Raw genomic sequence first — 12970 nt, forward strand, 5'->3', positions numbered from 1 at the left:
TGCTGTGGGTGCAAGGGAGTATGCTCAAGCACTGAACTGATCTAAGGCAATAGCTACAAAGTGAGAGCGAGGGCTTTAGATTTGAAGTAACAGAGAGACAGAGTACTGAAAATATCAGTGGGAAATATGAAAACAACTTTTCTTTCAGCAGGGCAGATGGGCTCCTGTATTCCTTTTAAGGATTATCCTCTGCAAGCAACTCTGGCAATGGCCGTGAGTAACACACTCACCTGAGTATCCTTCCAACAAACTGTTCAGCCTTCCTGGGAATAAACACTACAGCTGTGCACCTTCTGGTGAAAGTTCATTTAATACCTGTGAAACACTTGAAAATCTTGTGGAAGATTATTCCCTCTCAAGGAAGAAAGGGAGCCCTTCCCATTTACTATGGCAGGGGAGGGATCTCAGTCCACACAGTTTAGAGCAGATTTACACACAAGGACAGAGCAGGTGGCTGCCTAGGACAGCAAGTTGGTTAGGAAATGCTGAAAGTACACATGACTTAGGCTAGATATTTTTCAACTTCATCTACCACAGAGTGGCACAAAAGTGACTCTGCTTAGATTTACCCAGCTTTGTTTTTCAAGGCTTTTGGACTATCTGCTCCATCCAATGATCTGACACTGTCATTACTCCAGAGGTGTGGAAACTAATTCATCCTAAGTGTTCCCGTATTTCGAAAGGCTGTACTTGACTGCTGTTATTAATTCTGTGCATGATGAAGACATTTAAAGCCTCGCAGGCTTTCTCACATGCGGACGTCTTTCATGCCTCGCTCTTACTAGTACAGCAGATGAATTTCCACACACACACGCACACGCCCGCTCCTCACACCAAACGCCACCGCTGTGAATCGCGGCTGCCATCAATCACCCGCGCTGCAGGCACACGCTGACACGGACACCCGTGGGAGAGGCGCACTCGCGTCCCCGAGCGGCCCCGAACCCCTTCTCTTCTTCCTCTTCTTTTCCTCCTCCTCCCCCTCCCCCCTTTACCCCCCCGCCCAGCCACAGACTCCGCTCCACCGGGGTCCTGAGGCGGGTGCCTGCCCGAACCCCTAAGCCGGCCCCCGCGCTGGTGAGGGTCGAGGAGCCGCAGCCACACCGAGAGGGGACCGTAATCCCGGCCGCCTCCCGCAGCGGGGATCCCCTCTCTTCCGCTCCGCCGCTCTCCCTTTAAGGCTTTCGGAAACTTTTCTCCCCATCGCGCCGCCACGCTCCGGGGCTACGGGCTAGGCTAAACCGAACCGGGAAGTTTCTCCATAGGTGCCGGTCAGGAGCGACTTTCCCGCACGGTCCCCGGGCAGTCGGTAGAACCGCGAGGAGGAGCTCGGTTCGGGAGGAGGGGGAGATGAAGCCGGGGCGTGGGTAAGCCGCTCCCTCCTTCCTTCTCCTCCGCCTCCTCCCCCCTCCGCCCCGGCTGCTCCAGTCTAGCAGCCAGGCGGCCGCTGCCTCCGGCCGAAGCCACTGCAATTGGGAAGCGCCCCCGGCCCCCGCGCTGCTGCCGGGATGGGGACGCCGCTGGCGGCTCCCTGCCTCCTCCTTCTCCTGGCCGGCACAGCGGGGCCCTGCCGCGCTTTTTTCTCCCTCCCGCTCCGCGTGTCCCGTCCGGCCGCCCCCAGCGGGTCGCTACCCGCCCCGGTGGTGTTGCGCCCGGCAAGCAGCAGCCGGCAGCCGGAGGCCCCCGGTGGCGCGGACGGCTTGGCCTTGGCTTCGGATCCTGGGGGCACCCTTAACCTTTTAGCTATGGTGGAGAATCTTCAGGGGGACTCCGGCCGCGGCTACTACCTGGAGATGCTGATCGGGACCCCACCGCAGGCGGTAGGAGCGGGCCGGGAGCTGTGGGTTGTTTTTTTTTTTTGGGGGGGGGGGGGACACACGACTAGAAGGGGAGGCAAACTTCTACTCGGTAGGCGGGAGTCCGGCGCCCCCCTCGGCCCAAACTCAACTTTCTCCCTTTGCTCAATGCTGGCGCCTCCCTTCCCCTCCCTACCCCAAAAGACGGTGCTCGTGCGCGGCTGCGGCGGCAACGAATTTCTTTTGGGCCGGGCGGGAGGCTCGTCTCCAGGTGCCCCCCGGTGCGATGGCCGGTGACTGCTGGGGAAATCCTGCGGGGCTGGTGTCCGGTTTCAGGCTGTGTGTGTCTGATAGCGGTTTGGTTCGAAGCGAGCTGTTTTGTCAGTCGAAATGGCTGTGGTTTGGAGTCAGAGGGTGCTTTTCTCATTCTTTCATTTTTTAAGCTGCGTTTCATTGTGATCGGGTGCTCTGAAAGATCCTCCCGGCAGAATCACTCGAAATCTTTCTGCTAAACTAAGTGATGGGCAGGCAAAACCAGCCCCTTCTTTCGGGAATTCATGTGTTACTGATTAACTACACAAAGAATGCGTGTGTTTAGAATAATTGTTTTCAAATAGACCGTGTTTCCTTCAATCTCCCCCGTATGCTTTCGCCAGCATTGCTGAAGTTTTTTTGCAGCGTAGTTGCTCTTTCATCTGTGTCATGAGATCCCAGGAGGAGCGGTGCTGGGCTGCTGGTGGGGATGACTAGTCAGCTGAGTGGGGATTAATTTCTTGAAAGCCCTCAGGGCTTTCCTTCAGAACTTCATGTTTGCTTTGGGAGTTTAGGTCCTTACGTTCTCAGTGTACACAAAAAAAATACAAAAACAACAAACCCTTGTTCTTCTTTGGCTCCTCTACATAATAAAAAGTCATTGAATGCCAAAAAGCCTAGCCAGCAAAGTGTTCAGCCGTTGTCACATTTCTGGACTTCTGTGAGCAATCTTTTTTACACCTTGACGTCACATCGTCACCATAATTGAAATACATGATGGTAAGATCAATACATGTATTAAGAAAGTGTAGCATTATTTTATGATCAATAAAAGGAGTTTAAAAAACGAAAGCTAACTGGGACTGATGTATCAAGGTGTGACCCGATAGCCACAGAGGCCGTGAAATAATTTTTCTTCCGTGTTGTGTGCTGCATATTTGAGTAGCTCCATTAGCCTGGCATTGTGTGTGTTTCATTACTCCAGGGAGTGTGTTGGTTTCTGCCAGAATCAAGGTACCGGGTTTGATAGGACTAATAATCCAATCAGGGTGTCTTAAATGAAAAAATAATTTTAGGTAGAAAAAGTGACTGTCAAGCCTATCATCTCCTTATATGTCATGGGGGATTCTGAAATTGGAAGAAATGGAGAAGGAAAAATATGATAGGCTTTTAATAATGTGACTCGAGGTCTAAGAGGGAGAAATGTGCTGCCCTCAGTGCACCTGGAGACTTCACTTACACTTAACAGCTAGTATTACTTGTATTGCATGTGATGTAAGGTTTCAGATAAACGCCTTGGTGATTTTTTTTCCATCTGAAAAAAAGAAAATCTGAATCTGGTTGCAAAGCTTTTACTATTTTGAACTAGTTCTGAGATCTTGCAAAGTTAATTATTTAAAAGACCGCCACTGGTGTTTAGCGCATGTGAAGTTTTATTCAAGAGTAGGCCCACCAAGGTTGTAAGCAAGGTTATAAATGCACTTGTGTTTCCAAAATCAGATCTTGGCGTATAGTGACTCAGTAGAGTGCAGTTAAAATTTATTCTCTACTTCTGATGGAGATGAATTTGTTATCTCACTCCCTGCCTGAAACTGGAAGACTTAAAGATCACAAATGTACTTGTTGTTTTTCTCCTTCACAATGAATAGTATAAAGCTGCAAAGCCACTACAGGCTAGTGCTACTTGCATCCTTCACAGCGCTGGTACTAAAAGCAAGTATCTTGATACTGCCAAGCATTGGAATAGTCTTAAGCTCCTTGGGCAAGTAGTTGCTGGAGTCAGAGTGAGCCATGATCAGGTAGAAAAAGAAAGATGTCTCATATTGATTTAAATCTCCTCCCAACCTGGCTTTCCCTTATGTTAGAAGCTTCAGTGTAAAGTCATGCTTGGGCATCTTCCTTTGCTCTTGCACCCCTCCAGCATGGGACTTTCCTCCAGATGAGCACCCTTCCTTACCCAGGCCTCTCTCAAGACTGCCAAAACTGTACAGGGGTTAATGCTGCCTGACATTTTGCCAAGAGGAAGAAGGATGGAGCAATGATGAAGAGCTACAGAGCAGCACGGCTTCACTTCTGCGGAGCAGAAAGGTGGGCAGCAGAGCTGCTGCTCCAGATGGTGCCACAGAGAGGGGATAGTTAAACGCAAACAAGGCTGTAGTGGACAAAGACCAAATAGCAGGTTATGAGAAGAGGCACAAGACTTAATGTCATAGTTGCAGTAGTGCTGGTGCCTGTGACTTTGAAAGTGTGTGTGTTGTGTGTGTTAAGCATTGAAAGCTACTGGGCCAGCAGTGTTTGTGAAAGACTTCAGCTTTACTGCTCAATTGCAATTTTAGATTTTTTTTTTTGTTTAATTTCTGTTCTTGGAAAGAAGCTACTACGAAAAAAAATTGTTTTTCAGGTCATTTGAGGCAGACTATTTGGCTTACGTTCCAGTTCTGATTTGTCATATAGCAGATAAATACAGCACAGAACTGAGTTTCACAATGGCAGTTCTGAAACACTTGTTCTGACAATATAAAAATAGAGCAGCTGTGTGAAGTCAAATTTATTTTATTTTCAAAAGAGGAACCCTAAATGCAGTCAATCCAGTTTTACGAAGTGTTTGCAGCCAAAGTATTTCCGATCCTTTCCAGTCTTACAATACAGTGTCCTTCCTAATCGTATCAGATCTCCAGACTAGCTACCAGGTAGGTGTCAACTGTCATTAACCCCATTAATCCTCATTCATTCACATACAGACCTACTTAAGAAATGTGTGAAAGGTGAAAAAGAAGGTCTGTTGTATTGAAGAGTGTGATAGATTGGTCTCTTATTTCATGGATGTATTATTGTGTCCTACTTCTGACAGATTATGTGCTTTACACGTAGGTGCACTTCTCCAAGTCCAGATTTAACTCAGAGATGGCAAGAGCCCAATATGAATTGTGTGCACTGTTCTTACACTGTTCTTACTTCTTCTTTAAATAATCTAATGGAATTCCCTTGCTCTATATTTTATTATTTTGTCTGTGCTGAGATTATAAGCACTGTGAGGAATTCAGTCAAAGATCATTTGGGGTTATTTCACTATTATCACTGCAGCTCTCTTCATATTAATTTTGTTTCTTGAATGAGCTTTTGACCAACAGAATAGTCAGACTCTCAAAGCACCCCATGTTCTTCACAGTTTTCTTGAAGTCCATCTGGAGTGCATTAAATGTTTGCAAAGGAAGTACTCTTGCCTCATCTTGCCTCTTGTGCTAGTTATCATTGCATGAGGTAGCGGTAGTCCTGCCAGGCCCACTGTATTTCCAAATTCTGTTTTTATTGAGACCAGGTACATGTTGTTATTGCAACTTCATTGCGAAGAGAGTCTGGGCATGTGCCTTCTGAGAGCTGAGAGTCACGTAGCTGTGGTGTGATTGAAACCACGATAGGATCTGATTTGTGCTCTGAATGCCATGGCTCCTTTTTGAAATTTCAGTGTCAATTTTTCATTCTATGCATGAAGAGGTATGGTCTGTTGTTTTTCCTAATGGCAGTTTGTTCTGTGCAGGGGGTGAATAAAAACCTGGCCTGTAAACTTGCTCTGAGTTTTAAGGTCAACGTTTTAAGGTCTAATGGTTTTCACTGTGAAACACAGACTCCAGTTCCCATGTAATTGATTGGAGGGGATATTTGCTTCAATTTCTTCTGGCTATTAAATAAAAGAAGGATAAAGAAGGATATATATTAAACACCTCAAGTGTGTCATGTACTCTTATAATTTACAGCTTGGTATTTTGAAGGTGATGAACACACATATTAGTGAGTTCTGAACATGCAGCCATTCTTCCTTAACTGTTGATAACTCTTATTTCCTGAGTGTTGGAAGGAATGAAGACTATGAGGAAAGATTCAACTGCTCTTGTAATTTCATCGCTTCACTAGTCTTGTTATATTAAGTGATAAGGGCCCAATTTCTGGAGCAGTGCTATTCCCTAAGAAGCTAAGCTCTGCTTTCTTAATTTAGCCGAAAGGGGGTTTACTGTCTTTCTAGATACAGAAGTTTTGAAAATGTGGTCCTTCCAGGTTCAAGTACCAGAAGGCAACCTCCAGCTCAGCTCTCTCTCCCTTTCGTTCTTTTTTTCCTTTTTCTTTTTTTTTTCTTTTAATAATTACGTGGGTCTTTTGTGTTTATTTCTGAGCTCTTTATGAAAGTTGAAAGGGAGGCCTGAGAAGCAAAGACAAATGCTTTGGCATATTGAAGTGTTTTGAGGTGGCAGTGTCAAGATCCCTCCAGGTCTCTCTCATGGAAATACTATTGAAATGCAAAATGCAAAATATTGCTGTCGTTACATGATGAGTTGGGTAGGTCTTGGGGGTTGTTGTTGTTGGATGCATGCAAAATAAAAAGGACAAGGTGAAACTGACCTTAATATTAGTGCTGAACTTATTACTAGTAAATTAGTAGTGACTAATACAGTACTGTGGTGTGGTGGAGAGTAGTGTTTTTTGAGCAAAGATAAAGCAAACAAACATACCAGGTTTGTGTTGACAGAAAGATCCTTGCCTTTACAAATCAGCATTCTGGCACCTCCTTCCATACAAAAGTAGCCCTTGCAAAAGGAACTGAATGGAGGTAGTGGAGCCTGTACTACGAAAATAATCTAAAGCGTGACTATTAATTGCAATGCAGCTCCCCTTAGTATAGCACAGTTATTGCTTTGTAGCAAGGCTTTGCCTTGCTGTGTTTGTAAGTGCAATGCAGTGTCCTGCTTTATCTGCGCAGGGTGACACTGAATGGAAGAGGCTTATCATGGTTGTTCCTCAGGATGTGCTCCTGTCCCAGGGTCAGGCAGATTAGAGCCCCACTAACTGCTCCTTTAAAAGTTAGTTCTCTCCTTCAGAGAAACAGTGAAAGCTTTATAATCCAGGGTCATTGACTGTAGCAATTGTGCATTTGGATTCTGGTGGGTTGGGGCAAAAGGTCCGTGGTGGGGAATAGGAGTGGTGGCAATAGGTATCAGGTTCACGCTTTTCTCCACTCCTTGCATTTCACTCTCCATGAAGGCAAAAACATCAGTTAAATTTGAAAAGAGGGGAAGTAGAAGGTGAGCAAATAACTATTTTGCCTGTTAATAAGAAGTAAATTAATTGGGATTTGGAACAGAAATGAGATGGAAATGAAAAAATGGACAAAAGAAAGGCCATGTGGAATTCCTGGATGCTTGGATGCTTGGGATTATGAAGGACTGTTTTTCTTTTTTTTCTATTTTGTGATGGTGGTTTTGTTTCCCCTCCTCTAACCACAGGGCTTAGAGCTCTAGGGATAGTGTCTGGCAAGACAGATTTAAAAACTACTGTGCCTTGCAGGGGTCTTTATTGCCATAAAGAGCGCTTGAAACTTCAAGTCTGTGAGGACATGTTAGCTATTATGTTGCCTCCACATTTTATCATCTGTGAAAATTTCTCACTTATTGTAGGTGAAGTGAATCTGACCTGAAATGTTACCTGGTCATTGCCAAGTATAGCCACATTAGGTAAAAAAGAAGCTGATAGAATGTTGTATCCTTGCCTGTGTGCATCTCCAGTATGAATCAGACATGTTTCTCCCTTTTCTTACTGGTTCTAAAATACAGATTTAATCATAATTTGTGTAAATAAATGAAGGAACTTGTTGCTCCTATTTTTGCCCAGAATAAGACAGATCTTCAAAGCAAGGGAGGCAGCACTCAGCTGCCTCAGAAAAAGGAAGTGTTTTTTCCTGCCATTGATGGGACTATCATACATCTTGCTGCTTTTCAGCCTGGTTTTGCTCTGGAGATCTGAATTCATGAAGCAAATGTAGTACATTTTCTGCAGATACCAGGCTGCTGTTATAATAAAAAGTTTTATATTTCAATTTTTATCCGTTAGTTCAGTGTCCCTCAAGGCACTTGAAATAGTCCAGGACTAAAATAGATTTTATTCGCAACTTTCTGCACATCAACTCCCTTAGTTTTAAAATAACGTTAGCTCCGTCTCCTCTTCTCTGCATATGCCTACATAGCAGCTACCCATGTGACTGGATTGAAGCGTTAAAGAACTGAGCTAGTAGAAACTAGCTTAACTCTGCTTGGTAACAGTCTGGTTGTGACAATGGGAACCTCCGCATGAGCGATCTCCTGTGCTTTTATGGGTGGTTCCGCAACACGGAGCAAGCTCCATTACTGCTGGCAGCACCTAAAGCATGTCTGCATCAACTGCGCAGTTTGGTTTTGCTACAGCAGCGGCTGCATGCTGTGCACAGCAAAGGCTGCAGCAGCTCAGAAATGGCCAAGAGCCTTGCTGAGGAGCTTGGTAAACTTTCTCCCCTTGGGATGGAAGTTTGGCTGCTGAACTTGCTACTGCTCATGTGCTCGCCTTTTTGACAGTCTTCCTCCAGGCATGTCTATCCTATGGGCTTTTAGCCACGTACACCTGAGAGCAGTCGCTTAGCAAAGTCAGCTCTTGTGGCCTCAGAAAACCTTGGGCCAGAGTGAGTGTTTGCTCCCTCTTTTTCCACAGGTTGATAAAATAATACCTTTTTTTCCCCTCTTCTCGTTCCTCCCTCAAGAGTTCTTCTCTCCATCTTCCTTTTGCCTGTCCTTCCTTCTGCTCTTGCTGTCTTTTTATGTCTAAGAGTACTTTTCTGGGAGGACATCAGATGACAGAAGTTCTAGACCTTTGTTTGTTTTGCCTTTTTTTTTTTTTGTGAGAGTCCTCAGATAGATGAAATCTGTGGGGTATGGTGGAGAGGGAATTTCAGGAAAATAGGCTAGATGGGGGAAAAAAACACCAACTTCTTCAAGTGAAAATCACAATTCATTGAATACAATTTATGTGTCATAATTAAAAGGCTCTTCTGAAGGGAATCTGTTAAGACAGTAATTGCACTCTACAATCGTTTTTTTCCCCTCACCACTGCTTACTAATAATTAAGAATTGTGAAAAATAAATTACTTGTAGATTTTGTCCCCTTTGCTCAGCTTGTGAGCACTAAAATTAGTTGATTTTATTTAGCTTTATGGCTGGTTTATTTTTGTACCTACTTACTAGCAAAAACTGCTGTAGCTAGACTACATGTATTTATGGAAAATGCTTGTCTCAAAGTTGTTGCTACTCTGGTTTTATTTAAAAAGAGGAAAGGTATTAATGCTGCAGTAACACTTAGTAAGCTTCTCCTACATAGAGACACAAATGAATCCATTCCTAGGGATCTAAAGCTGCTTGATAGCACTACTTTTTCCCACTGGCATTTTTGTTTTAAAGAACAGATGACAACTCAAGAACTGAGAGTCACCTCTCTACTTGAGCGGGAGCATAAGCCTTCTCGCATTAAAAGCTAGCTCCTGCCGTTTGACAGGGAACAAGTAATTGGATCCTTTTGGCAGCTATTTTTATTTGTGTGTCTGCCTGCAACAGTGGTCCATGCAAGAGCACCTTGGAGCCCGCCACTGTGCTGCGGCTTGTGTTTAGGCTCATGTCAAGGCCAAAGTTTCTTATTTTGCTGCCATAGGGAGCATTATACCAGAGAAGATCAGCCATTTGGGGCTTCTACAGAAACAAAAGGCTTACCTGCTAAGCCACTATATGGAAGGTCAGGTCCTGTGTGTCCACCGTTGAAAAGGTCATGGTAGTATTAAGGAAAACAAAATACATCAGGCCAGCAGGAGGTGTATTTTGAAGATTGCCTTTGGCAGCAATAGTTTTTTCTCATAGAAAATAATATACTAGGGTGTCTATTTCAACTGCAGGCTTCAGATTTATTTTGGAAATTGCAACTTTGAAATCTTTTGGGAGGTTTTTTTTCTTTCACTTTTTTCCTACGTAATTGGAAACTTTACTTTTGAAATTCCATTGTGATACTTGTTGATACAGAAACCTTGACTGTTGGTGTTTGCAGCATAAGAAATCGATAGTTGTAGCTTTTTTTCAAGAGCATACCATACCAATTTGGAAGGTCTTCAGGGCAATATTACCATACTGCATAAGCATGGTATGAAAAGACCTATACTTTCATTTGCTATGCTGTGTGGTAGATGTCTGCTATGGGTATGAGTGAAATGTGAGGCATGTCAGAAAATGATTCATCAGTCCCACCGGTACATTTCTATGACTAGAAAGATTTTCATTTAATTCATTCATTTTTCTTCTTGGTGGCTCTCTGGTTGCAAATAACACAGAAGAGTCCAAAGGTGGTCACACTTTCCAAAAGTCAGATAAGTGTTGTAGCAAGATAGCATCTCATACAGTCACAGTGCTTCAGCTTATCTGTCACAGGATAATCTTCTCATTACTCCACGTATGCAAAGTCCTTCAGGGAATACCACAAACATTTTGCATGATTTAAAGCACCAGATTTTTTCATTTAAACTGCTGAGATAAATAATGTATGTGAGGGGAGAAAGAGTTCAGAAAATTTCTCTACAGCTGTAGTTATGAATATTGGCGTGTGTTACATGTTCCAGATGAAGTTAACTTTCATCTGCACTCTGGTGAGCCTTTGGGTTGACCTTTTTCTTGGCAAGTGACCAAGCACTAGTGATAACACCTGTACATTTTTGTTCAGGTTTGAAAATTGTCTCCACGGCAGGTGTGCACGACAGCATTTGCTGTTGGTAACAGACAAAATTCCACAATTCAGTGGCCTGAGCACCATGAGCTCCAGTGTGTAAGTAGCAATGTGTTGCCTTCCTTGTAGCAGCCCTGGGCTGCTGTAGAACACGAGGTACCATTATCACACAACGGATTGTAACCACTGGCCAAAGTAGAAGATAGCTTAGTCCTGTGTACTGGTTGACATGCGGAGCAGTGGGAAGTAGGAGATTGTCTTCTGTGTGTTGTTGCAGTGTGTACTAGCAGACTTAGTCTCAACCTGAGAGCAAGACAAAGCCTTTTAACTTCCTGCCCTACAAACTCAACCTGGTACCTGGAAATGAAGCTGCGTTCCTGCATGCCTCTGTGTTCTCCTGTGTAATAAAGGTTTTTATAGTGGAACTTGGTTAACAGCTGTAATGATGTATGAACCACAGGCGAAGCTAGTTCATTTCCCAGAGCTGCTGCCTTTACAGCATTAGCCAGGGTAAAGAGTAAAGTGTGCATGTTTGAGAAGGAGAGAGAGAAATAAAGAAGTCCAATAACGGGGAGAGGAATGCTGCTGCTTAAATAAAAAAAGAATTTTTAAAAAAAATCATATCTTACTTTACTTCAGAATCAAATCTGCCTTTTAAATTGCCCTGCCAATTTTTTAAGTAAAAATGTTAGAATAAATACAAATAAAAATGATTGCTCTTATTTTTAATAAATCAAACACATTATTGTGACATAGCTTAACAGCTTTTGCTTACTCTGTCCATCACACAGTCTTCCTGGTATTATGGAGTGAAAAGCTGCTTTCTGTTTGTGTCTTTGAACTCATCTGTATAATTCTAAGAAACACCCATGATGACAATCAAATTCTGCTCCTTGGTAATATCCTAAATAGGTCAGGTGGAATGGGGATCAAAAGCCTTCCGTCTGTTGTATTCCCTTTATTAATTATCTGGGAAATAAAAACACTGGAGTTGCATCAACTTGTTTATGCTGAGACCTAGGACCACCTTCCTGTGGTTACTTAAGACAGCACAGACCAGTGGGCAGCTGCCTGACCATATGCCTTTTCCGAGAGATGTGGCACAGCTATTCTAGCAGGGAATACAATCAGAATAACCAAAGGCCAGTCCTTGTGCCTGTCATAGCTGGACTTTTTTGCAGTCCAGAAAGCCAACCTTATTCTGGGCTGCATCAAAAGAAGCGTGGCCGGCAGGTCGAAGGAGGTGATCCTGCCCCTTTATTCTGCTCTCATGAGACCCCATGTGCAATGCTGTGCCCAGCTCTGGGGCACTCAACACAAGAGGGATATGGACCTGTTGGACCAAGTCCGGAGGAGGGCCATGAAGATGATCAGAGGGCTGGAGCACCTCTCCTATGAAGACAGGCTCAGAGAGCTGGGCTCATTCAGCCTGGAGAAGAGAAGGCTCAGGGCTTATCACGATCTTCCAGTAACTAAAGGGGGCCTACAAGAATTCTGAAGAGAGACTTTTTACAAGGATATGTAGTGACAGGACAAGGGGAAATGGTTTTAAACTGAGAGAGCATAAATTTAGATTAGATGTTAAGAAAAGAATTCTTTACTAAGATGTTGGTGAGGCACTGGCACAGAACAGTTGTGACTGCTTCATCCCTGGAAACGTTCAAGGCCAGGTTGGATGGGGCTTTGGACAATCTGGTCTAGTGAAAGGCATCCCCGCCCATGGCAGGAGGGTTGGAATTAGATGATCCTTAAGGTCCCTTCCAACCCAAACTGTTCTATGTCGGTTGGCTTTCATGTTTCATGTTTCATGTTTCATGTTGGCTTTCAGTGTATAGACAAAGAAAACACAAGAAAAATTATGCTTAGCCACTTTGGTTTTGTTACAGTGTTTTAGGGAAATTACTAGAAAGTATCATGCAAGCGTTCAGTGGTGTTCTTGAAGAAAATCACTAAAAACCATAAGCAAGCCATTCCTGAAGACAGATAGAAAGTGCAGCTAGGAGGATGTTATAATGAGTGGCCCCCCTGTGTGGGTACGGCAGTGCTGTTCAGAACAGCCTGTTCTGGGGAGGACAGATAGACCTGATGTGTCAGGAGTGTCCTGCCTTCACCTCTTCTTTGTGCAGCTCTCCAGGTTTTGAAAAAAACCTTTGCTAACAAACACCCGTCTCCAAAACTAACGTCTTGACAGAGGAGGGAAAAAAGCCTGAAAAGAATCATGTCGCTGCAAGAGCGCGTTGACAGGGGGAGGAGAGGGAAGAGATCAGACCCGGCATGCAGCCTTCTCAAAACTCTGATTTTTCTCACTGCCATCCTGCAAACTTCTTTTTTTACTACCTTTCTCTGAAATGCAGCCTTTTTCAAA

The 12970-nt window shown here is 44.1% G+C and overlaps 1 protein-coding gene across 2 annotated transcripts in view; it reads left to right on the top strand.

The window, feature by feature from the left end:
• The first annotated feature begins 1359 nt into the window (after positions 1 to 1359).
• Positions 1360 to 12970, top strand: part of BACE2 (beta-secretase 2) — a 44986-nt gene continuing 33375 nt past the window's right edge. Inside the window, exon 1 of one of the 2 annotated variants that reach the window (XM_057426362.1) lies at positions 1360 to 1820. In XM_057426362.1, the coding sequence (XP_057282345.1) occupies positions 1509 to 1820 (312 nt within the window). In that variant the 5' untranslated portion in view covers positions 1360 to 1508. The remainder of the gene's footprint in view (positions 1821 to 12970) is intronic. The other variant, XM_057426361.1, reaches the window with a different exon arrangement.

The sequence above is a fragment of the Pezoporus wallicus genome, unplaced genomic scaffold (genome assembly GCF_028554395.1).
Source record: "Pezoporus wallicus isolate ANWC-B61680 ecotype Strahan unplaced genomic scaffold, APGP_CSIRO_Pwel_v1 contig_8747, whole genome shotgun sequence".
NCBI classification, from domain to species: domain Eukaryota; kingdom Metazoa; phylum Chordata; class Aves; order Psittaciformes; family Psittacidae; genus Pezoporus; species Pezoporus wallicus.